The sequence below is a fragment of the Nelumbo lutea genome, chromosome 2 (genome assembly GCF_056320005.1).
Source record: "Nelumbo lutea isolate HS-2025 chromosome 2, American lotus-T2T, whole genome shotgun sequence".
In the NCBI taxonomy this organism is placed as follows: Eukaryota; Viridiplantae; Streptophyta; class Magnoliopsida; order Proteales; family Nelumbonaceae; genus Nelumbo; species Nelumbo lutea.
The window spans coordinates 37,354,976-37,382,413 of record NC_142685.1 but is presented as its reverse complement, the minus strand read 5'-3'; the positions used below and the strand labels follow the sequence as shown (position 1 = coordinate 37,382,413).

Below are 27,438 nucleotides of genomic sequence, written 5' to 3'. Positions count from 1 at the left end.
TACAAAACTTTGAAACCAATAATAAAATAAAAATTTCATTAAAATAAAAAGAAGATTACATAAGGAAGGTGATAAGATATCATCCGAGAGAAAACATGACTACTGACTCATAAACTCCACCAACTACAAGACTTTAAAATAAAAAGAAGACTTCAATCACAATCATCATCAATCCTATCGAAAGCAAGAACCCAATCTTCCCCTTCAAAAACCTCCTCCTGACCGTTGACATCTTCATTCCACCTCCCACCTCTGTTTTTCTTCTCCTTCAAGGTTTCTTCTCTCTTCTTCCTCTCAAACTCTTCAAAGGCTTTCCTAACAAATTCCTCTCCACCCCAGAAAAACAGACCCAGGCTTTTACCAACCTCTACATCTTTTTTAGCCACTTCCTCAATGTTGATACTTCCTGAATTCACCACCTTCCTCCCAAAGATTTTATCGCAATCTCTTACAGTGGAAACAGAATTGCTCCCTATTGATTCCCCCCGCTGTTAAGTCCCCAATTGCTGGTCCTGGTTAGAACCAACCCAGAAATCCTTACCAGCGGCAACTCCGGTTGTCATCTTTGAAAGACTGCTGCCCCTTCTCTTGTAGACCTTGTATTTGTTGGTAGGCCCAGTCCCAATTAAACCACCTTTCATCCGAGAGAGAATTTTTGTAACATAAACAGTATGAGAGTATCTTTCTCCCGATGTTCCACAGGGAATTTTGGCCTTCACTGATTCAGCAACATTTTAAGTATTCTTAGCCTTCCCCCCTCCTACCCAAATCCACACCTAACTTTCCAATCACCACCTCCTCGAAGTAACGAAAATCACCCACTGCACTCTCAGATTGAGGCAAGGCACAATGATTCTCGCCTACAGTTGCCCTTCCTTCAACGCCAATAGCACGAACTTCTCCTAAATCAGAAACAGCGGTATCTCTTAAAACCACTTCCTTCTCCTTCAGACTATTCTCAACTTCAATAACACTCGTTTGCGCCACTCAGACCTTCCTTTACCATAGGGTTAGAATTCAAAGGCACCTTACCACCAAGCACCTTTTGATTCGCAGCTTCCACAACCTCCACAGGATTGCACCTGTTCCCAGCGCAGCTAACATGAACTTCCACGCTATTGTTAGGACTTCGCTCCACATCACGAGAAGCAGAGACCCACCTGCAGCATCCTTCTTCTTCCTATTATCACCACTGAAGACTCTTGTTCCCCTCCTACCTCTCTCCTTTTCTGAAGCTTGTCCCTTACTAATCTAATAGAACCCTTCCCATTAACATCTTTTGACAGTTTAAACTTCACTATATGTTTTCTGTTTATCTCAAACCTGAGCGGGACGAAGCTCTTTTTTCTGTTTTTCGATGGAGACTTTGGATGGTGGGCCCCAGCAGCATTTCCATTCTTTTCACAAGAAACCCATTCTAAGCATAACGTTAGAGACTTTTCAACTTCCTCGTCAGACCCAATTCCTTTTACCACTTGGTCTGCAACATGTCCCTCATCCCCTCTCCTTTCGGAGTTATTCATAATTGCTGAGTCAGCGTGTAGCTAGCCCCAATCTTTTCTCTCTAATAGGCCCCATAACTTACTCCCTTTTTTCGAAACCTTCCCCAACTCTCCCCTCTTTACCTTCCCAAAATCTCCAGAGTCAAAAAGACTCAGGTCAACCCAACCATCGCCATTTAATTTTTTTAATCCCCAACTGCCCTCATCTTCAGCCTCTTGCCTTTCCTTTACTACCAGACTGTTTGGCTTGCTGTTAGAACCAGTCAAGCGCTGAGAACCTCTCCCCTCCTCCTTCCAAGACAAAAAATCACCCAACCAGCCACCAGGGTAAGTTCCTTCTCCCACCACTCTTAAGTCAACGAGTTCACTGCCAAAATGAAGCAGTAAAGAAACTGGAACAAGATGAATTTCCTTCACCTCAATTAAAATCCACGCACAAACTAAGTTCTTCCACTCAATAGTTCTTGAATCTACAAACCTAAACTTTCCACATACATCTCCAACATCTCTGAATGTTTGGAAGCACCAGGCATGTAGAGGAATGCTGAATACGTTTATCCAGACAAAACTCGACGACCCACGTTTCTCAACGTTCTGACTAGAGGGTTCCATCTCCCCAACCTCAAATCTGGAAACCTTAATTGATCTTGATCACAGGCGAGGATGTCAAGAGCTTCCTTCTCATTGCTGAAGATGAAAAGAAAGAACCCTGCACTAAGTCTCCTCACCTGAAAGGATCTACTTGGAATCCACTCAGCCACTGCCCAAGCCCACACTTCTTCCAGATCTGGTTCAGAATTAACAAAACGACAAACCAAGCATCTGTTTAACAGATTAAGTCTACCAAACGTTCCTCCAATCGAGCTAACGACCACCTCTTTCATTGCTTAGTAAACCTAGAATCTCCTATAATGAGTCTTAGCTTGATGAATCAGATTGATGTACTTCCTGATCTTTGAGCATGTCAAGGTGAATGGATAATCTTATATTGTTATCAGCCAGATACTCTATGATTCAGATGGCCTCTCAATTCTTCTTCTTCTTGACATTGTATTAATACAGGAGTCCAAAAGAATGGATTTTGATGGCAGATGGGCAAAGAGTATTTGGAAAGCTAGGGGGATCAATTGAGTGGCTGCCCCATCATGGGGAGCCTCAAGGGGGATAGTTACATTGTGGAAGAAGGATGTGGTTGAAGGTGTGGAGGAGCTAATTGGGAAATATTCAGTTTCACTGAAGTTTAAGCAACAAGCGGATGGTTATGAGTGGGTATTAAGAAATGTTTATAGACCAAATGATTACAGAGGGAGGAAGGATTTGTGGGAAGAACTAGCTGATGTTAGAGGACTTTGGGATGGACCTTGGTGTGTGGGTGAGGATTTCAATGTGATTAGATTCACGGAGGAAACCAATATAAGCAATCAGAGGGTGACAACTAGTATGAGGAAGTTTAATCGGTTTGTGGATGCTTTTGAACTCAAAGAGATACCTTTAGCCCAAAAGTCATTCACTTGGTCCAATCTCCAATCGAGTCCCCTATATGCTCTAAGCTGAATAGGTTTCTTTTCTCATTGGATTGGGAAGACCATTGGGGCCACCTTGCCTCTAGGGCTCTTCCTAGATTGACCTTGAATCATTGGCCAATTGTGATATGCAAAGAGGAGAGGAGTGGAGGACCTGCCCCTTTTAGGTTTGAGAATATGTGGTTGCTCCATCCTGGTTTTACTATGAGAGTTAAGGAATGGTGGAGTGAATGTAACCCAGTTGTGGATTGGGAAGGCATGAGATTTCATAAGAAGCTCCAATTTCTGAAAGCCAAGCTCAAGGTGTGGAATCAGTTGGAATTCGAAAGATTAGAAGAAAGGAAGAGTACATTGATGGATCAAATTGAGTTCCTTGATTCGAAAGAAGAAATGGGAGAATTTGGAGAAGTAAATAAGAAACAAAGAAGGGGCTTGAGAAGGCAGCTAGAGGATTGTCTACATAAGGAGGAAATAAATTGGAGGCAAAAATCTCGATGCAAATGGCTGCAAGAGGGAGATAGAAATACCAGATTTTTTTTCATTCTATGGCAAATGGAAGGGGAAGGTGTTGCTCTAACACAGCAGGATGAAATAGCAGGGGCATTTGTTGAACACTTTAAGTCCATATTAAGAAGGCTACTCAGGAGGGGAATGTGGCTTGAAGGTTTGGATTGGCCAAATGTAGGGGAGGATAATAGGCAGAGGTTGGAAAGAAGGTTTGAGCTGGATGAGATTAAGGAGGTTGTGTTTTCTATGGACAGAACAAAAGCTCCAAGCCTGGATGGTTTTACAATGGCCTTCTATCAAGATTGTTGGGATATCGTGAAATGTGACCTTCTGCTAGTGTTTGAGGAATTTTATAGAAGAGGTGTGGTCAACCCGGGTCTGAATTCCACTTTTCTAGCATTGGTCCCTAAGAAGAAAGATGGTTCCCACCCTAAGGACTTTAGGCCAATCAGTCTGATAAACAGCTTGTATAAGATCATTGCAAAGGTTTTGTCTCTGAGGTTGAAGGAAGTATTTCCAACAATAATCTCTCCAAATCAAGGAGCTTTCGTGAGTGGGAGATAGATTACTGATCAAATCTTGATTTCCAATGAAAGCGTGGAGAACTTCAAGAAGAACAGAAAAAGGGGAGTGGCTATAAGCTGGATTTGGAAAAGGCTTATGACTTGGTGGAGTGGTCATTCTTAATGAAAGCTATGTCCAATTTTGGGTTCGGGACTAGATGGTGTAAATGGATCTTGGGGTGTGTTCAGAACTGTCATTATTCTATGCTAGTGAATGGGACAGTGGTGGGTTTTTTTCCAATTGTTAGGGAATAAGACAGAGTGACCCCTTTTCTGGGGAGATTGATTCATAGAGCAAATTCTAGGGGACTTGTTAGAGGATAGAGACTAGGGATGGAGGATATTCCCCTTACCCACTTACAGTTTGCAGATGATACAATTCTGTTTTGTGAAGGTGGGAACTCGAGTTATATCAAGAATTTGAAGTTGGCAATACAACTTTTTGAACAAATGTCCAACCTAAAGGCAAATTTTGAGAAAAGTTGTGTTGTGGGTGTGAATTTGGAGGAGGGTGAGATCAGGGTAAGTGTAGAAATATTGGGTTGTGAAGTCTCAAGTTGGCCATTGAATTACCTAGGGATTCCTTTGGGTGATAACCCAAAGAAGGAGAGTTTTTGGAATCCGGTGGTGGAAAGATTTGAAAAGAGACTTGCCTCTTAGAAGAAGAATTATCTTCCCCTTGGCAGGAATATTACACTGATTAAGGTTGCTCTAGCTAATTTGCCCATTTACTTTATCTCAGTGTTAAAAATTCCTGCAAAGGTATCTAATAGATTGGAGAAGATGATGAGAGATTTCCTATGGAAGCCGGGAGAGGATAAAAGGGACCATAGGGTGAGTTGGGAAGTGGTGACCAGAAGTAAAAACCTTGGTGGCTTGGGGCTTGGGAACATCAGGAAAATGAATATGGCTCTTTTGGGAAATGGTTATGGAGGCTCCCAATAGAAAAGGAGAGACTATGGGCTAGAATAGTGGTAAACAAACACCGAATGGAGCAAAATGGATGGGATGATGGGATCCGAGCTAGGACCACAAGTACGTCACCGTGGAAAGCCATTCACGATTTGCTTCCATCTTTCACCCCTCTCATCAGGTATGATCTGAACTCAGGTAATTCCATAAAATTCTGGGAACAAACTTGGGTGGGGAATGCCCCTCTTAAGGATTTGTTTCCTTTTGTGTATGCCCTCTCCGAATTAAAAAATGAGCCAGTTTCTTCCTTTATTACCCCTTCACCTTCATCTTCTAGGTTTGGCTGGAAATTGGGTTTGAAAAGGGCAATGAGAGATAGACTTGGATTGTATCTCGAGCCTCCTAGGTATCCTTGATAATGTTTTCTTGGACCCTACTAAGTTGGATTCTAGAATTTGGACCCCCACCCCCACTAACTCATTTTCTTGTGCCTCTTTGGCCCTCCCTTCCCGGTTAAGGAGGTTTGGTGCAGACCAATTCCCCCTAGAGTTGGTAGTTTTTGTTGGGAAGCTTTTCTGGAAAGAATCAACAATGGTGATCTGCTCCAAAAGAAAAGGCCCAAGACATTTTTATCCCCTTAATGGTGTGTTCTTTGTAAAGTGGAGGGGAGACTGGTTTTCACCCATTGGTGACTTACCAGTTTGCTAAGTCCATTTGGGGTGGGCACTATCCCTTTTTGGGTGTAGTTGGAATCCTCCATCAAATTTGCAAAGCCTTTTTTCCCCTTCTTTCTTCAGGTGCCGAAGGAAAAGGGAAAGGACCATGTGGAGATGTTTGAGGGCTGCAGTTTGTTGGGCCCTATGGGAGGAAAGGAATTCCATAATCTTTTCTAAAGTAGAAAAAAGTAATGAAGAACTGAGAGAATTGATCCATATAAGGATAGTACAGTGGCTGAAATCTTCAGAGCTGTTTACATATTTCACAATGGTTGATTTGTTGAGGAAGTGGGATGAGATTGCTAACTACACCCAGACCAAAGCAATCTTGTGTGTGTCCTGGACTCCCCCACCGGCTGGCTTCTTAAAACTAAACTTTGATGGGAGTAGTCGGGGGAATCCTGGACAATCGGGGATTAGAGGTGTGTTTAGGGATGAGAATGGGCTTGTCTCAACCATGTTCTCCGGACCAATTTGAGTGGGTGACCCTCTCAGGGCTGAAATCTTTGTAGTTATGGAAGGAATTCAAAGAGCCAAGGAAATGAATATAAGAAAACTCATCATTGAAGGGAATTCAGAGGTGGTGGTAGGGTGGCTGAATTAAGAAAACAGCAGATTATGGATGTACAGTAACGAGAAGAGGAAGTTTAGGTGGCTAGTTCAAGATATGGAAGTTAAGATTAGTTGGGTGAAAAGATCAGCTAACTCTTTTGCGGATGGGTTAGCTAAGCAAGGAGTCGAGAGGGAGTCAATGTTTTGGGCACAACTTGGGAGTGTTAAGCTCCAATTGGAAGATAAGAAAGTTTATCTTCCTCTTTGTAATTACTTTTGTGATTAAGTAATGAAATGTTGTTAGTGATCAAAAAAACAAATTCTTCTTCTTTTCATCCTCCATTTTATCAGTATGGCCTCTGGGTTCTATGTCATTACATTAGGGAGGTTGACCAACCTATAACCATACTACTGCCTACCAACAGCACCATTGCCCTATTCACTTCTTTAATCTTCAAGGTTACCTTCCCTATGATCATCATCTTCTCGAACCGAAAACTCTTTGCCTCAATCTGCAAGGACCTACTCCATCTCCAACGCTTTGATCCCCCCCCCCCACAGTCCTTTGTCCAAATCCTGCATACCAAAGTTCATAAAAGATTTCCATTGCTAGATCTAGTGTCTTGATTTTCTCAAGTTTCATGAATCCCAAGACAAAAAGGTAGATTGCTAATTTGACCAAGAAACCTTCATAAGTTCCATATCCAAGATGGCTCAAAAAGGTAGATTGCTAATCTGCTTGTCCTTTAAGCTCTCAGACCACATAGTAAATAGGACCCACTATTCTACACTTGGTGTCATCTACACTTTTCCAACTTGAGAGACCACGGTTTCATGCAGCACATACATCACAGTAGATTCAATACCAAGTTTTTTTGTTGCTTGTATCATTTTTGTTTTTTGAAAGATAAGAGAGAATTTATTAATAAATCAAAGACAAGTACACAAAAGACACGATTAAAACATCCCAACTCAAGAAACGAGATGCAGCCTCGGGGATAAACCCAAAATAACCAATCTCCTTGGCTAAATAGTCTACTAAACTGTCTACCGATCTCCATCCCCATTGAATCCTTATTTCCATATTGGTAGACAACCATTTAAATTTCTTGAAAACCTCCTTATAAGTCCATCTTAGAATCCACTTCGATGAGAAATGTGTTAAGGTTCAAACTTATAGCAATCTGTACCCCTTCTAGTACTACTTGGAACTCAGCATTGGACGAGTCACCTATCCCTGTTGGACCCAAATATAAAGCAATAATGTGACCATTCACATCTCTGAAAACTCCCCCTATTCCAGAAGGTCCTGGATTCCCATGACAACTTCCATCAAGTTTACCTTAATAAAACCTTCTTTTGGTGGTGTCCAAACTGGAGACTTTTGCTTTGTTTGTTTAACTCTCTGCTACAGCTTCCCAGTTCCTGCAAATGTCATCATAAGAAAAAGAAGAGAAGACATCTAGAGATTTGACCCAATGTATAACCCTGTGCATAATACAATCCATAACTGCAGCCTCATTTCTTTCAAGGAACAGTCTTGCATTTCTCTCCTCCCAAATTGCCCAAATCACCACAGCTCTGACACACCTCCACAAAGATCCTTCCCCTCTTCTTGGGCCACGCAAAGGTAGAAGGATCAAATAGGCTACTAACCTGAGGGAAAGACCATCTCCACCCAAACATAGAAAAGAAGCTTTCACCTTGATACGCACTGTTTGATACCCTCTCCCTCTCTCCAACCCCACCCTCTCTCATTATGATCAACAACATTTTTACGTAGTAGCAAACAAAATTTTACATATTAAATTTATCTTGACTGTGTCTATCCTCTAAACAGATATTAATAAGTCCTATTGAGTTTCCAATAGGAAATGGTTCAGAACAGCCAACAGAATTGAAACAAAATTTTACATATTAAATTTATCTTGACTGTGTCTATCCTCTAAACAGATATTAATAAGTCCTATAGAGTTTCCAATAGGAAATGGTTCAGAACAGCCAACAGAATTGAATAATGGGGAAGAAAGTACAAGTGATAGATATGGAGGCATTTTTACTCTAGTACATCAAAAGGAAAATATCTATAGGCATGATTATCTGAAGACAGTAATGCCACAGACAAGAAAAATCAAAACATTTATGCTAACTAATTTTCAAACATTAAAATATAAAGCACAATCACCGTATGAAAGCAGTATAGTTGGCATAAACACTTCTACGCATTTCCTCTGCAGAAGCCTTCTTCAGATCTATAAGATGTGTGCATAACTGTCTTATTTCCTGAAGACATATAAATAGAAAATGTTATTATATTGACCCATACAATTTAAAAAATGGGTTATGGATTTTATGCTTTTTTTGGTAGAAAAAGTAAAACTACGCTAAATGCATAACATCGTATACAAGCTATAATATTATATGGACAATATAGCCCAAGCAAATGGCAAAATACGAATACAAATACAAAAATAGAGAGAACCAAACAAGGAGAACCACCCAGTTTTAAGCAACCAGTGCTATACAACAAGAACCTATAGCTATAAGCAAAAAACCCAAGCCATGCAAAATCAAGAAGTAAATCCATATAACAATGACGCCCAAATCCAGAAAATAAGACTGACCAACCGAAGAACACCAGCCTCAGATTCAACCTTGATTGCTACTGTCAACATAGGAGTTTGCCTCTGCTCATCCCCCTCTCTCAAGCTTCCTTCAACCCCTCACCCTAACAACTCTGGTTCCACCACATCACATCCCATCATAACAAATCCTAAACCTCCTTAGAAATACTTTTAGGCTCCTTAACAGAATCATTATACAAGAACAGAACCTCCTCAATAATAATTTCCTCTCTATATGTAACTTTCAGTTCACTGAAAAATGACTGAGCTAACTCCAAGTCCTCTCCACCTAAGAAGCATAGATCCAATGATTTAGCCATTTTAGAAGGTGTCTATAAGAACAACCTCGGTACAAATGTGACTATCAAGTTAAGTTAAAAAAAAAAAAAAAATCAATCTTTAACATTGGAGGTACGTAAGATGAATGTTTTTTTTATGAGTGCACATAAGATTAACTTGTTAGAGATTTTTCAAGACATGAAAGAGGAATCATAAACCCAGGAGTTAATGCAACCTTTATAGACTTAGTGCCAAAGAAGTCAGATGCTTGTCACCCCAAGGACTATAGGCTAATTAGTTTAGTAGGGATTATCTATAAAATAATTTCTAAAGTTCCATCATTAAGGCTGAAAGAAATGCAACCCTCCATCACCACACAATTCAAGGGGCCTTTATGCAAGGAAAACAAATTGTTGATCAGGTTTTAATTGCTAAAGAATGTATGGATGATCAAAGGGCATAGAGGTTGGGTAATGCAAACTAGATTTTGAGAAGGCTTATGACAAAGTGGAGTTGTTCTTTATGGACGAGATCATGAAGGGTGGTTTTGGGGAAAACAGAAACTTTGGATTGAGGGGTAGCACATGCCATTACTCGGTTTTAGTTAATAGAGTGTGAAGGATTTCTTAAGACAAGAAGACACCCTTTATTTGTCCTTATTCACCCTTATTGTTTTTAAAGGGATAATTTTGAGAGATAAAAGGTGCAGTTTATTCAAAGGATGGCAGATGGGTAGGGACAGATTGCAATTTGCAAATCATCCATCTATAATTTTGTAGATGACATTATCTTACTATGGGGATGGGGGGGGCAATATCAGAGATCAGGAGGATAAGGAGGTAATATCAATTTTATTATCTGAGAAGAAAATGGTAAGTACAGACTGTTAAAACAGTTTAAGCTCATGAGAGATAAAAACTCTTATCTCTCCCCATAAAACCCCAAATCCTTACAATTGTGCCCAAAACAATGAATCTCTCTCCACCCCTTGCTTAGCTAATGAATCAGCTTGGCATTTGCACTCCGCTTGACCCACCCTGTCCTTACTTCCATGTCTCTAGTTAACCATCTGAATTTCTTCCTTTCATTATTGTACATCCACATTTTCACTCTATCATCCTGTAGCCAGTTGATCACCAATTTTTAGTCTCCCTCCACACTTAGTTTGTTGATGTGCAGAGTTTTCGCCCTTTGTATGCTTCCCATTACAGCCATGACTTCTGCCCTCAATGATTCTCCTTCCCCTGCCAGTCCAGAATATAGTGCAATAATTCTGCCCCTTTCATCTCCAATGCCGGAGGGACCTGGATTCCCTATGCTACTACCATCGAAATTTAATTTAATAAAGCCCCTGTCCAGTGGGCTCCAATGATGAATTGTGACAGACTTAACAGTGGATGAATCCGCCACTGCCCTCCAGTTCCTCAATATATCAGTTGCTGAAACACTAGAGAAATCTTTTAGGGACTTCAGCCAGTGCACCACTTTAATTTCAATTGCTTCAAAAACTTCTTGCTTTATCCAAGAAGATTCTTGAATTCCGCTCTTCCCAAATCGTCCACAAGGTAGCAGCTCTTATACACCTCCTCATAGTTGTTCTCCTTTCTTTTTTGGCCATGAAAACACAGTTACATCAAACATGCTTCGTACACTCACAGGAGGGATCCACCTGCACCCAGACAAAGAGAAAGCACCATTCCCAAACCAAAGTAGTAAAAGAACAAGAGACAAATAAGTGATATAAACTCTCACCATCAGCCTTACATAAGACACACCAGTGAAGGGATAAACACAAATTGGGTCGCTTTCTTTGAAGAAGATCAAGTGTGTTAATCTTTCCATGTACAACTTCCCAACAAAAAGCCGCAATCCTTGGCGGGACAGTTCTGCGCCATACCTCTTTCACAGGAAAAGAAGGCAGAATACTAGGGGAGGGCTGTAAAAAAGTTTTGAGGAAAGAAGCACAAGAAAAGGAGCCAGAGGTTGTACAAGTCCATATTCGACTATCAGGTTCAGATTGCTCAAGAAGAACTTCCTCCAACAGCTGTAATAGGTTAATTACATTCTGAAACTCTAAATCTCTGATACCCCTTCGGAAGCCCAAATCCCAATTAACCCCATTATTTGAAGAAGATTGAACACAGAATTTTTGGAAATTGGCTCACTTTTAAGGCTTCAGAGGGCATACAATGAAGGAAATTGATCCGTTAAGGGGGAGGTGCCTATCCATATATGTTCCCAAAATTTTATACCATTACCATTACAAAGATTGTACCTGATGTAGGAGATAAATGTAGGTAAAATTACACGGATAGCCTTCCAAGGTGTCTTCCGGGTTGCCCTAGGCAATAGACCAGCATCCCATCCATTGTCTAAGAGCCCATGAATGCTCACTATCACCTTAGCCCACAATTTGTCCCTGTCCCTAGGCAATCTCCATAACCACTTCCCAAGTAATGCTAAGTTCCTTTTCTGTATATTGCCTAAACTCAACCCTCCTTTTTTGTTCCTACACACAACCACCCAACTTATCCTATGATCTTTCTTTTCCTCCCCTGGTTCCCATAAGAAATCCCTCATCATCTTCTCTAAGCTTTTGCAAACACTGACTGGAACCTTAAAGAGTGACAAATAGTAGGCAGGTAAGTTGGCTAGTGTTGAGCTTATCATTGTAATCCTGCCCCATAACGACAAATACCCTTTCTTCCAACCAGTTAACTGTTTAGAGAATTTTTCTAAGACTGGATATCAGAAACCAACTTCTTTTGGGTTAGCTCCAAGGGGCAAACTTAGATAGGTCAAAGGCCACAATCCAACACTACAACCTAAAATCTCTACATATTCTACCAATTCCCCTTCCCCCATATTTACTCCCACTACGCAACTTTTCTCAAAATTGATCCTAAGGTTTGACATCCTTTCAAAGAGCTGCACTAAAAGCTTCATGTTCCTTACCCATTCCAACTCAGTTCCTTCACAAAAAAGAATGGCGTCATCTGCAAACTGTAAATGGGTAATAGGCACACCCTCTCTTCCTACTCTCCACCCTCTCAACAACCCTCGCTGATCAGCCCTTAGGATAATTCTGCTTAGAACATCAGCTATAAGTGTGAAAAGAAAAGGGGAGAGAGGATCTCCTTGTCTTAACCCATGTTTAGCTGGAAAGAAATCCACCATTGTGCCATTAACTAAGATAAAGTAGTGACAAGATCTTAAGCACCCCCAAATCCATTTGCACCATCTCTCACCAAACCCACATTGCCTTAAAACCTCAATTAAGAAAAGTCCAATCAACTAAGTCATAGGCTTTTTCCAAGTCCAACTTGCAGATTAATCTTTTTTCCTTTGATCTCTTTATTTCCTCAACACATTCATTGGCAATTAAGATTTGATAAGTGATTTGCCTATCTTGGACAAAAGACCCTTAATTGGAAATTATAAGGGAGGGGAGGACTTCTCGGATTCTTAGAGCCAAGACCTTAGGTAGAATTTTGTACAAGTTGTTCACCAAGCTGATGGGTCTAAAGTCTTTTGGGTGACTAGCTCCACTTCTTTTAGGAATCAAGGCAATAAATGTGGAGTTCGCACCTGGATTTATTATCCCCCTTTCAAAGAACTCATTGAAAGCCTCCATTAGATCCTCTTTTAGCACTTCCCAACAGTTTTGATAGAAAGCCATTGTGAAACCATTTGGCCCTGGTGCTTTGGCTCTATCCAAAGAAAACACTGCCTTCTTTATCTCCTCCTCAAAAGGTCTTTCCAACCAAACTTTTGGTCTCCCGAAAGGCTAGGCCAATCCAAACCATCAGCCCATAGATTTTCATCTAATGGCCTTCTATAAATTGATTTAAAATGTTCCACAAAGGCCCTTGCAATTGCTCCCTGCTGACATATGACCTCACCATCTATCTCCAACTTGGAGATAGAATTCTTTCTTTTTCTTGCACTAGCCATAGCATGAAAATACTTTGTATTCCTATCTCCCTCTTGAAGCCATTGAACTCTCGATTTTTGTCTCCTACTAATCTCCTCCTTTAGCAAAATGTCCTCCAATTGTCTCATGAGCGACCCCCTTAACACCCTATCTTCCTCTTCCAATAGACCCTAGAACTCTCTGACACCCACCTCTTCAATTCCAGCCACAATCTCTTGTTTTCTTTCTTCTAATCTCCCAAACTGCCCTAAGTTCCAATCTTTAATCCTAGCCTTCAGGGCCTTTAGCTTCCTATGAAAGAACATTCCTTTCCATCTCACTCTAGGGCTCTCTCCTTCCCACCACTCCTTCACTTTTTTGTGTAAATCCTGGATGATTCAACCACATATTCTCAAACCTAAAAGGGGCAGGGCCCACACCTCTCAACTCCTCCTTACAAAGAGTTATCAGCCAATGATCCAATGTTACCCTAGGTAGGGCTCTCTCCTTCCCACCACTCCTTCACTTTTTTGTGTAAATCCTGGATGATTCAACCACATATTCTCGAACCTAAAAGGGGCAGGGCCCACACCTCTCAACTCCTCCTTACAAAGAGTTATCAGCCAATGATCCAATGTTACCCTAGGTAGGGCTCTAGATGATAACCCGCCCCAATGTTCCTCCCAGTCCACTGAGAACAGAAATCTATCTAATCTGGAACAAATATGTTTGCTTTAAAGATTTAACCAAGTGAATCTATGGTGGAGGAGAGAGAGATCCTTGAGCTCAATGAAGTTTATAAAAAGATTGAATTTTCTCATGCTTGTGGTTATCCTTTGACTCTGTTTCTTTGTTGATCTCCTCTATAAATCTAACCACATTGAAATCCCCTCCAATGCACCACGGATCCCTCCCATAAGCCCCTTAAAGCACTCAATTATTCCCACATTTCTTCTCTTTCTCTGTACCCATTTGGACCATAAATATTCGTTAGCACCCACTCAAAACCATCCTCAATCTGTCAGAACTTGATAGAAACAGTGAAATTACCAATCAGCTCTTCCATTGCTTCCAATAAGTCCATCCTCTGCTTAGTAATTATACCTCCCAATGCCCCCCACGAAGGTGCCACCGCCCAATCGATGTCTCTAGCCTTCCATAAACTTCTAGCCCATCTATTATCAAACTCAGCTAGCTTGGATTCCTGAATTAGAACTGCTGCCAACCTTTCTTTCCTCAACACCTCTTTGATTACCGCTCTTTTCCTTGAGCTTCCTAGCCCTCTTACATTCCAGATTACTATCTTTATTTGGTCCACTTAACTTTCCCCTCCTACTTCCCTCCTCTTCTTCGCTCCCCTCTTCCACTAAATTCTTTATCACCTTTGATATCTAACCTCAACCTCTTTTTCCACTTAACCTTCCCCTCCTACTTCCCTCCTCTTCTTCGCTCCCCTCTTCCACTAAATTCTTTATCACCTTTGATATCTAACCTCAACCTCTTTTTCCACTTAACCTTCCCCTCCTATTTCCCTCCTCTTCTTCGCTCCCCTCTTCCACTAAATTCTTTATCACCTTCGATATCTAACCTCAACCTCTCTGCCTCACTTAACTTCCTCTTCTTTGACTTTCCCCAATCTTCCAGTTTTCTAGCAAAGACTTTCAGTTCATTCGGATCCTTAAATTTACACCCTAACTTCCAAACAAAATTTGCTTTTGAGTCTTCCTCTTCCTCACTACACCTTTCTTCCCCCTGGCTTCTATGTTCAGCAGTACTAATTCCCAAGAATGTTACCTCTTACCCTACCCTTCCTAACATCACTCCCTCATTTTCCAATTCCTGGTTTTTTAGAGCCTCAAACACAGCAGAAAGAAATAATAATCAAATCAAATCATTTGATCAAGCATATAGACATCTCATGCTTAGACCCCAGCTCTTATCAAATACATTTAAAAACTAAAAATTCAAGCTTTATTCAAGCAATGTCAAAAAGCTGAAAACAGATACTAATTTAGCATAACAATGTAATAACCGGGGAAGAGAAACCAAACCTTCTCATTCAGTGACTGACATTTCGATTGAACATAGCCGTCAGGATCAAAACTATTGATCATGAACACGTTCAGCTTGTCCTCAAGATGCAAGCCGTTTTCTAGAGCATGTCCATTCGCCGCTGATCCTTTACCTGCCGGGACCCTCGACCTAGACAACTTCGCCGACGCCATTCGCCCTACGAATCCTCAGCTAAAGCACAACTAAGTCCGAAACCGATCAACTAAGAATTAGGGTTCAACAAGAGCAAAAGAAGCAAAATTCCGCTGTCAAGTGTCAACACCCTCTCTACTGCACTTAACAGAAGGTTACATGATCCAAGAACCAGATCTGAGTATCCAAACTAGGGCTTCAGATCCATTTCATCGAAGACCAATCCGCAATTACAGAGGTAACGGATTAAACATTCGAAAATTCTAGCTGACCAGAATGCGAAGAACATTGAAAAAGAACTCAAAATCGATAATAAGCAAGCGTGTTCAGATAAGTAAATATAAAAAAGCCAAAAAATTGTAAACAAAAATCTGATTTTTTGCCTAACGATTCTGGTAAAAGCTAGGAAAGAAGAATAAACGACGACTCTGGTAAAAGACTGAAAATAATCCTACGCCACGTGGCTAATTAGTTCCAATTATCTTATGCCATGTGGTTAATTGGTTCCAAATTTCCAATTATCCTTCGCCAGTGAGAAGACGAAGGGAGGATGGCGAGGGAGGATGCTCTCATGGGGTCTTCGGTGACAGTTCCGGTCTAATAAGCCATCGACAGCTTGCCGTAATTAGAATTAGATAATGGGTCCCACTTTTCTATTTTGTTTTTTCTTTCGTTCTATAGGTCCAACCTAAGAGTTAGACCCCACACTAAAAATCTGAATAATTCTTTTAGAAATGTCAAAGACGACAGCTAGAGACTCTGCTGGCTGGAATCTCAATGCAACCCTTGCAAATGCAAAAGACCAACTTCTTGCTCAACCAACCCTAACCAAAATTCAAATTGCAACGGGCTGTTGATTATGAGAGGAAATGCTTGAAAATCGATCATCTCGAGCCGTTAGCTGAGCTATGGAAAAAAAAAATCCCATTCATACCCAATCCTTTTAGGGATATAGTGGATAATAGTCCAGATTCTCTACGCTAGGCAAGATTCAAAGTATTAAACGGGTGTATCTTATCATATCTTTTAGTATCAACACACATGTTTATAGATGTTTTTATGAATTATCTTTTTATTAAATAATATATAATTATATTTAAAATTGAAATTTGAAAAAAAAATTAATAAAATAGGTATCATTTAAAAGTGCTAATAGATATAGATATATCAATACTTTGAATCATGTCCACAAGACGCCACTGCCACACATTAGGAATATTTAGTTGTGAATGTAGTAGATGTTCAAAATTTTAGTAATGGCAACGGGGCATGGACCATACCCCATCCCCAATCCCCGATGAAGACAGGTTCTTCGTTATGACTCAAAACCCAAAATTTGTAAATCAAAAATATTTAAAAAAAACTAGATTTACTTAAAATAAGGGAAAAATTTAAAATATAATATTACATATCATTTTAATATATATATATATATATATATATAGTCGGGGTTGGAACAAGGTGGGAAAATCACTCCCCATCCTCGTCCTTGTCCTTCATGAGGTATCACAATCAATCCCCATCCTAGACCCAATTGGGAAAAGTTAGCCTTCATGCTAGGAAAAATTTGGAAATGTAGAAATGAAAAGATTATGAAACAAAAGAAACGAAAATTGGGAAATTGGAAAATCTCCCCCCAATTATTGATGTGTCTTGGTCACATCTCTCACACACACTTGGCAACCTAACTTTTCAAGAAATAGTATCTCATAAGTAGATATTTTCAATCTAAGAAAAACCCTCTAATGTAGACACCTATCTACCTAATTTCAAAAAAGTGACCGTGGGTAAGTCCACTTTCAAGAAACGAGTGCTTTTCAAGAAAAAAAAAATGCCAATTTAAGACACATGGAAACCCATAACATGAGAGAAAGAGAGAGAGACGGGGGGACCCATTATTCACTAGAGTAGTTTTACTTTCCACCTTTCGATCTAAATATTCAAAAAATATAGAATTTTATGCAATCTATAAGGCCCCGTTTGCTTTTTTGTAAGTTATTTATCCGGGTAAATGCAGTTACTTAGGTAAATTTTTCCTAAGAAACACTTACTCGGTAAGTGTATTTATCCATGTTCTTTTATTTCTCATGTAAATAAGGCAATGGTTATTTTAGCCATAAAGATCCATTATTAAAAATGGCACTTTTTGTCTCATTCAAGTGTTTGCAACTTTCCCCTTATGTGGGAAAAATAGTTGCCCACCTAAGAGATAAGTATCACTTATTTAGAAAAATAAATTTTTCTTGGTTCTTACATAATTCTGAAAAAAGAATATGGGTTTCTTGGTCAATAGAAACCAAAATCCCATTGACTAACTTTCCCCCTCTCAAAATCCGAAAAAAAAAAAGCCTCTAAAACTACCACAAAAACAAACTCCACAATAACACGTGTATGTACAATGATTGAATAAAAAGTATTGCATGGTGGGTCCCATTAAAACGCATGTTTATTCAGACGTTTTGCTTTGTATATTTCAATCTAATTTTGTTGCATTTTCTCCTTCCACCTAATAACTTGCATCTCTTCAGTATCAAAATCTGAACTTTCTTGTTGTCTTTGCATAAAACTTGGCATATCTCCCAACTTAGAAAGGTTGCAACTTGACATGGTTAGAGGTTTTACTTTGGAGGATTCGTGCCTTCGATCGAATTGGTCTTACTTAGATTCTATGTTCTTTCAAGAAAGATCAGCATGCACTACACAGGTTAGGCTTACACTTTTGCATTATAATTACATTCCTTGTTCCCAGGATTTTACACACAATACAGTAATTACGTTCATTGTTCCCAAAATTTAAGAGTTTTGCTTGATGATGATAGAAATAAACACTAGAAAGAGATATAATAGTTTTGTAAGTCTGTCGAATAGGTGGGTTCTCTCTATGCCTAAACTGGAAGAAAGTTACAGGAGAAGAAAAAGAATAATAAGACATATAAGATGTGAGGTATAGATGTGAGATACGAGAAGAAGAAGAAGAAGAAGAAGAAGAAGAAGAAGAAGAAGGGGTGACCTTGGAATGGAGTATGATAATAGAAAAGATGGAGAGGGGGACCTCATAGAAGAAACATTAGTTTAAAATCTTCATTTTGTTTAAAATGATTTGTTGGACCTCTGAATGAATATAAAGCAATGTTGATAGTTATGGGATGTTTCTTATTGCAAGAAAGATGGTATTTTGGGTAAGTCAAAACAATTTTTTTAACTGCCACATAGGGGTGGCAACAAGCCAAGCTTTTCACGAGTTGTTTGAGCTCGGCTCGTGAAAAGCTCGATTATTAAACGAGCCGAGCTCGAGCTTACTAGAGCTCGGCTCGTGAGGCTCGCGAGCCAGTTTGAATATAAATATATATAATAAAAATATTATCATTATTAATTATTATAATTCTTAATTTTTTAATATAAAATAATATATATATATATATATAATTTTTATTTTTATAAAATATTTTTATAATAAAATATTTAAAAATATATAATAAAATATTTTTATAAAATATAAAATGAGCCGAGCTCTAGCTCAAGGTTTTGTCTCGAACCGAGCTTGAACTCGAGCTCGAGCCTTGTAGAATAGTCTTGAGACGAGCTCAAGCCTAGTACTATTCGACTCAGCTCAGCTCGAATCCACCCCTATTGCCAAAGCAGTGACTAGCGGTTTTGAAGTGACAATTGAGGCTATTAACCACTGACAATAAATTCTGGGTGGTTGGTTGTCGATGGCCAAGAGGGATGTACAAAATAGGCCTATTTTGCACAAACCGTCACTTGAGAAGATTAAAATTTACAAGCAATTCAAGGGGCTTCGCAAGGCAATCCTCAAACGCTCCCGAACCGTTGTTCCAACATCTCATAGGAATCAACTCAATGAGTTAACTTAGTGATTTGATACAAGTTAACTAGGCGAGTTATGACAGGGTGACCCAATGTGTGGACCGCTTTGACCGGTCCAACCTAACTAGACCAAACTGATACAAAACAACAAACTTGAACCAGACCAAGTTAATGCAATCTGCATGTTTGATTGATTTGACCTATCAAACCAGGCCAACTCATTTTAATCAAATGGTTTAAGAGTTGACTTAGGCCAACTCATTTTGACCCAAAAATTTTCTCAATCTTCTGATAGTATGAGCAATGGTCCTACAAAGTTTCATGAAGTTCTCAAATATTTTGGCATGATTTGGGCACCAATTTATAGGTTTCTCAAATGTTGTGGGTGGCTCAATTTGTCTTTGCCTTGAAGGGAGTTCACATCTATGGATATGTGGATGGATCATTCTAATGCCCTTCCAAATACAGTGTTTCTTCTTCGACAAAACCAAACTCAGGTGTCTAAGAGATCAGTCCTACCAACACATCTTGGAGAGAATAAGACCAATTCAATTTTAGTTGGTTTTTATCCTCTCTTACTAAACTTGTGTTAGTTGAGATAGGATTAGTTGAATGCAATAGCTATGCAGCAAGTTGTGAAGCCAATGATAAAGTATTTAGCTACATCAAGGCTTTTAAAACCGACCTAGAGAACGAACTGGTCAGGGGTCTGGTTTCCAAGTCGAACGGTTCGACCTTTTCGAACCAAACGATTGGCCCATTCTAACAAAAATTAAAAAATAAATTAAAAAATAAAAGAACAGTTAACCACCCAAGTCAGCGGTTTGCTGACCAAAATCAACAATTTTTGGGAAAAATCCAGTTTTGGGGAAAACAGAACCAGTCACCTAACCGGTTCCCGGTTTTTCTAGTTTAGTTTTGAAAACCATGAGCTACATAGCTAAAGCATTTAGCTAATTCGAATTCATGTTAGAACAAGTTGTAGGTTGTTCTACCTCTTGCGAACTATGTTCCATAAATGGATTCCATTCACCATTTGTTGGGAGGACTTGGGCCTGGATTTGGTGCCTTTGGGCTTTTAGCCACTATTCATTTGGATGATTTGACTACAGTTGATATTCAAAGCATGCTTCTCTTTTATGAGAAACGATTAGCTAGAGCGAGACATTCTCTCCTTCAGCACTTGGTAAAAGCCAAAGAATTCTTCTCCTCAATCTCCCCAAGTTTTTTTGAGGTTTTTGGCCTCCTTCTTCCCTGTAAACGTTGTGAATACTTTTTTCACCAAGGTTTATGGAATTTGCCATGACTACTTAGGTTGCATTTGGTAGTGCGTTTAATAAGGCCTTATCTCCTTTTTAGGTCCTGTTTGCTTTTCGGTAAGTTACTTATATGGGTAAATGCAGTTACCTAGGTAAGTTTTTCATGGGAAACACTTACCCCCTAGGTAAGTGCATTTACCTAGGTAAGTTTTTCATGGGTAAGTGCATTTACCCATGTTCTTTTATTTCTCATGTAAATAAAGCAATGACCATTTTAGCCATAAAAATCTATTATTAAAAGGGGCACTTTTGTCCCATTCAAATGTTGTCAACTTTCCCCCTAGGTGGAAAGTTATTTACCCACCTAGGAGATGGGTATCACTTACCTAGTTACTCTAGTAAGTGGTACCCAAGAAAATAAACTTTCCCTGGTCCTCATAGAAATCTGAAAAAAGAACATGAGATTCTTGGTCAATGGGAACCAAATCTCATTGACCAACTTTCCCCCTCTCAAAATTCGAAAAAAGAACGCCCCCTTATAGTTAAAAAGGAGCTAAATCTAGTTTTGGAGATTTGGTAATTTCATCTAAACCTACTTATTAGACCCGAAAAAAAAGTTGAGCTTACTGAGCATCTTTTACAATGTATTTCCAACTATCTACTCTATGAGAGTTTTTTGCCTTCGAGGTAGGGCTTTCTACCTTTGGTGTAAGGTTTTATATGCTCTGTGAGAGTATTTTGTCTCCATCTCTAGGGTTGGGCCTGGGTAAAGGTGTAAAGTGGGTCGTGCTGCCCTCCCCGATGAAAAATTTGGGGGTCAGCCTGGCATGGCTCACGGCCCAAGCTCGTGCAGGCTGGTGCCGTGCCGCAAGTCGGGCAGGCCCGTGGGCCGAGTCTTGTGCCAAGTCAGGCCGTACATCGGATAAAAGCTATTTATTTAAAAAAAATTGACAAAAAACTTAATATTTTAATTTTATATGAATTTTGTGTATACAATTGCTTATATATATATACAATACTTAAATAAATTAGTATAATAAAATAAAAACAATATTTATTTTATTAATACATTATATACTATATATTATTATATAATTATAATTTATATAATATTATATAAATAATATATATGGGATCTGTTGGGCCTGCCCATGGACCATGGGCGACATGGCTCGCTCGATCGTGCCATGTCGTGCCAGCCCGTGGACCTGAAAACCCCAGGCCTGGCATGACACGCATGATCGTGTCGAGTCGTGCCGAGCCGGTCCAAATTCGTGCCGGGCCGTGGGCGGCAAGACCTGATTTACACCTTTAGGCCTGGGTTAAGCTGAAGTCCAATCCAACCCACCTAACTTATTGCACCCCTAATGGTTCAACTATTTAGGTAAAATGGGTCAACCAATGGTGTCATATTGAAATAACAACTACTAAAATATATAGAAAATTAGAAATAAAAAATATGAAAACTTATAGCAAAAAATTAACACATCTCAAATATTATAAATTTATCGTATTAAACCGAGATAAGCATGATAAACAAGAATTATTTTTCTAAATAAATTATGAAAATAGAATAGAAATTTTAAAGTTGCCCAAAAATGATATCATTTTTCTTTCAAGTTAAATGTTCAACGAATGATGTCATTATTATACTATAAAAACAAAAAATTGATAAAGACAAAAGATTAGAAAAGTACAAAAAATTGTGCACATATCCAATATCAATATCATGCATTTATCATATTAAACACAAATAGACATGATGAATAAGTAGTATTTTTATTAACAATGGAAATGAAAATAAAAAATTTAAATTCATGCTCCTTGCTATTTCCTTGTGGGTATTTGGGGAACAAACACTTGACTTCAGTTCTCATTCTTTAGTTTATGGAGTCTTTTAATTCCTAATTTCCTCAGTCTCTGGTTGGATTTGTTTGCCTATTTAATTTTGTCAAAATGTTAAACAACAACCTCTTAACATTTGATTCATATTATTGAATTATCATTTGACAATGTGAATCTACCTTTTTTTATTGATAGATTATGGTGGAATAACACTGGAGTTAGGATTGATAGATTATGGTGGAATACTCATTATATTTTCTGTTTGCATTTAGTTCTCATGCTACTTTTCTCCAAGAAAAACTTTTTCCAATTACTTGCAAAATGGAAAACTTTGACATTTGATTCAACCTTAACATTCAAATAATAGAATTGATGCCTTTTGTGGCCCTCTGTGATCGATCTAATTTCCTTTCCATTCTTAATGCCTATTAAATTTCTGTGTTGTTTATTTGGACAGACGATTCTTCAATTTGACAGGCATCAAGCTTAAGCGAATTCTCACTTTGCTGATTAAATACAAACACTGGAGTTAGGAGTAGGGACCTAATGCACATTGTGAAGTTGGACTCAAGGAGGACACAAAGTGGTTTTGCTGTTGCAAGGGAATATGGGAATGAAATGATCACTTGATTCTCTAGATAAAGGGGACAATGTTAGCTCATTGCATTTCTTTCAACTTCCACTCTATATTTGAATTCACCTTCCTTTAGAAAAATTACAGTTCTGTTAACCCTTCCAGAAAGTATCTCGATCACCTCCTCTGTATTTCAATTGTGGATATTAAGTTATAGAGTAGCTAGTAAGGACTTTCTCATCTAGGAATATGAAGAGGTTGACGTATATATTATGGGGCATTAGACCCTCTGGAATGTGGTTCATTGTTCTCCCTTGTTGCTGGAGGATTTGCTATTATCATCCAAGTGCATCAGCTTTTTTCTTAGACATGTTAAAATAATAGAAATGTGTGGCTCTAATTCATAATAGAGATGTGTGACTCCAATTCACGGCAGACTGAGAGTGGGTAGGAAATCCCGAGTGTAAAACGATCACTCCACCTTGCATGAAAATTTACTTGATATTTATATTTATGACTTCAGTTGAGATTTTTTTTAGGAAAATTTAACTTATTGACTCCATACTTTGTAGAGATTGTTTCTATTTGATAAGATCTTTTCTTCATTAATGAGACTTAAATCCCTAACATGTACAAATCTCTATTGATGTGCTTTTTAGAAACCACACCTTGAAGGTACTCTCCATTATCATTCAGCCAAAAAATAAAACCACACCTTGAAGCCAACTTGAAGGTTTGTAGGAATTGCAATGGGGCGGGGTGGGGACGGGGAGCCTTTCCCCATCACCATTCTCGCGAAAATCCTCATCCTCGTCCCTGCTAACGGGGACAAGGTTATCCCCATCCCCGTCCCCATGGGGATCCCCATTCTCCATAATTTTTTATAATGTTAACCATTTTGTTTTTGTTTTTTCTTTTATTTAAAAAAATAAAAAAGAAATAACTATAATTTACAATGTATTGAAAATTATTAAACATATTCAACCATATTTTTAAAATATTAACGTATGCACATAAATAACGTATGCATACATATATACATATATATTAGTGGGGATCCCACGGGGCAGGGATCAGGGTCCCCGCAGGGCAGGGAGTGCTCTCCCCATCCCCGCCCCGATGAAAATTTTCTCATCCCCATCCCCGCCCCATTTGGGGTGAATCCCCACGAGGATTGGGGAAATGGGGAAAATTGCCATCCCTAGAGGTTTGCCTCATGGTAACCTAAATCCAACAAACATAGTCCTACCTAATTTTACTGCTTGCCTCACAGACTATGATCTCCATCGGTTAATGACACCTGTTGGAACTACAAAGGAAATGCTAAATTTAGCAACGCTTGGATACAAAGCCCCAGAGATTGCTTTTGCAACAAAACTATTCCCTACATTTAAGGCTGATGTTTATGTATTTGATGTGATACTTGTGGAATTGTTAATTAGAAGTGCTATATATATATAATAAAGCGATTAGGTCTCGTGTCATGTCAACAGCCCTCTCCTTCTCCGATTCCCCCTTCTCTCTTCTCTCTTTAAATCTCTATCATTTCTCCTAAACTATCTATTCCACCTAAAAGTCTTCCTAAAACACCTCTAAGTCTATGTTGCCATGTGGCAGCCCTCTCTTCTTCACTATAGTTCCACTCCATATCTCTCTCTCTCTCTCTCATGTTACCAGTGGCTCAATCCCCTCCAAAAATTTCTCCAACACAATCTTTCCCATCTAAAATTCCTCCTAAAACACCTGTTAATATATATTATAAACCATCTACAAACTAGAAACGTGGGTAAATTAATTAATTAAGTTAATTTGTGAAATGTTTTTTATATTTTCAATAATTACTGATATTATTGAATATTATTTAGTAAAATGGTCAACACCTAAACTATATTTTTTGTAATTTTCATAATTTGAAAAGTTTAATTACTAAGAATTACTTGCTGAAAATTACTAATTTTGGTAGTTTAATTTCAGAATTTTTTGAAAATTAATTATTGAAATCAATAATTACTGAAAATAATAATTAATTAAAATATTAATAAATACAAATTTATTAATTAAAATTATCAGTAATTTTTAGTAATAAGTAGTTATTGATATTTTCAATGATTCTGGTCAATTTATTAATATTTAATGATATTATCAAACAATAATTAAAAAATTCAATAATTATATGGTGGATAATTAATTTCAATAAATATAAATTTAATTTTATATTTTTCAGTAATTTTGATATTTACTATAATTTTTAGCAATAATTAGTGATTTTGTTAATTTAATGAAACTTAAATTATAAAATTTCCAAACAACTAAATAATTGGAAAATTTTAATATTTTCCATAAGTATTGGATACTACATTTATAATCACCATAATTAATGAAACTATATTTATGGGTTTTAGGGGTGTTATAGGTTTAAAGGATGACCCCTAGGGTAGGAATGACAATGGGTAGGTACAGGGTGGGGATTATACTCCCCATCCCGACCTCGAGTTTAAAATTTATCCCTATAAAAAATTTTAGCCTACATCCCCGGTCCTCGACACTTCTCCATCGTAGACTTGAATCCCTAAATTTTTTTAATTAAAATTATGTTTTAGAAAAGTATTTATTTAAAATAAAGAAAAAATAAAAATGCAAGTAATATTTTAAATATATTTTGATATATATAATATAAAAATATTATAAAATAACATAAATAATATTATATATTTAATATATATATATATATATATATATCGGGGTCGGGGCAGGGTGTGGACTTCACTCCTCGTCCCCAATCAAGTATTCCTATTAATTCCATCCCCACCCTATCCCTGCTAAGGCAAATCTCCATCCCATCCCCGCCTGATCTAGGAGGCCGGGTACTTAGTGGGGATGGAGAAAAATGCCATCCCTACCCCTAGGTTTGTGTGTGTGTGTGTGTGTGTGTGTGTGTGTGTGTAAGAAGGAAGTCTATGAATTTTCTCATTTTTTTTGATTTTTTTACTTTTTTAATTTCATGTCATTTTTTAAACAACCAATGAAATGTTCTCCTTCCCCATAAAAAAAATTATCTAAAATCTCTCTCTCTCTCTCTCTCTCTCTCTCTCTCTCACACACATGTTTCCAATAACCTAAATAATCACCTCTCCTAAAATATCTCTTAAACTACATCTCCCACTATTCCCCACTTTCTCCTAAATTATCTCTAATTCCTATTTATCTCCTAAATTATCTCTAATTCCTATTTATCTCCTAAATTATCTATGACTTAGTACAGAGTTTTTCTCCTAAACTATCTCTAATTCCTATTTATCCTCTCTCCGCCACTTTTTATCTATATCTATCTAAAGAAGATCGAATTAAAAAAAATATTTAAATATTCTAATGAAATTATATAATAACTTTAAAATATTTATTAAAAATAAATAAATAGTTCTAATAGATTTAATAATATTCATATTATTAATATTTTTTTATATTTTTAGAAAATTCATCATGGAATTATGTACTAACAATATAAATTATATTTAAAGAATAAAAAATATATATAATGGTCAAGTCATTCGATTTTGGTTGGTTTACAAAGGGCCAAAACGAAACTAACCCAACTTAGTTGGGTTGGGAAATTATTAAACCGAAGTTGGTTGGAAATACTAAAAAATTGACCAACTCGGGTCGAGTTGCGAGTTGATCGGATTCATCAATTTGATAAACAACCCTAACTAAAATTAATTATTGTTATTTTTATATTATAAAAAATATTAAAAGTAGTATATAAAATATAAATAATTATTAATTATTTAAAATTTTAAAAATATAAAACAAATATATACTCTTATGTATTTCTATTATTTAACTTTCACTTAACAAATCGTATGCATCACACAGGTCCCCACTAGTAAATATATAATTTCAAAGGGTTCGGATGAGCTGAAGACAACATTTTACAACACGGTTTGGTCACCAACCGCATTGTAACACGTGTGCACCCATTTAATGTTTGAAATTAAGGGAAGAGAAGCTCCCCTCTCCATTATTTTGATTTTCTATTTCAAATTAATTAAAAAAAAACAAAGAACTCCACTTCTCTTCCCCATTATTTTTTGCTTTCGTAAATAGAAAAACGAGGAGTTGAAGCTGGTGCTGGCTACCAACAATTGATTTCTACCAACCAACGGTTGACATCCGACATCATATGAAAAGCAGAACATACATCTGAATCAATCCGGTTTGTCAACACCAAACCCTCTCATTATTTTGGTCATAAATATTTTTGAAGCTATCTGAAATACGAAGAGTTGAAGCCGGCATCGGCGACCAACTGGACAATTGATGACTGGCATCCAACATCGAACATAAAGCAGCACCGATGCATGAATCCAATCCAGTTATCAACACCAAACCCTCTCATTTTCTGGTCAAAAATCTTTATGAAGTTAGGTTATTGACAAATTTTGATCTGTTCCTCACAAAGCATGCCTTACACCGACCTCACAGGTGGGATGTACCTGTGAGGACGGTGTGAGGAGCAAATCCGGTCTTATTATTTACAGTGATTATGGGACAGGGTTCTTGTAGAAACTTGGTTTTTGTTCAAACTTAGGCCTGCAATCGCAAAACCTAATTGCTGTCTTAGAGAATAAAATCTGTA

General features: G+C 38.0%; 1 protein-coding gene across 1 annotated transcript in view; it reads right to left on the bottom strand.

The window, feature by feature from the left end:
- LOC148869916 (exocyst complex component EXO84B-like) overlaps positions 1-15,867 on the bottom strand; it is a 41,663-nt gene extending 25,796 nt beyond the window's left edge. Inside the window, exons 1-2 of the mRNA XM_088972184.1 lie at positions 15,143-15,867; positions 8,461-8,558 (exon numbers count right to left, since the gene is read on the bottom strand). Coding sequence (XP_088828310.1) covers positions 8,461-8,558; positions 15,143-15,316 — 272 coding nt within the window. The 5' untranslated portion in view covers positions 15,317-15,867. The remainder of the gene's footprint in view (positions 1-8,460; positions 8,559-15,142) is intronic.
- Between the last annotated feature and the right edge of the window lie 11,571 nt (positions 15,868-27,438).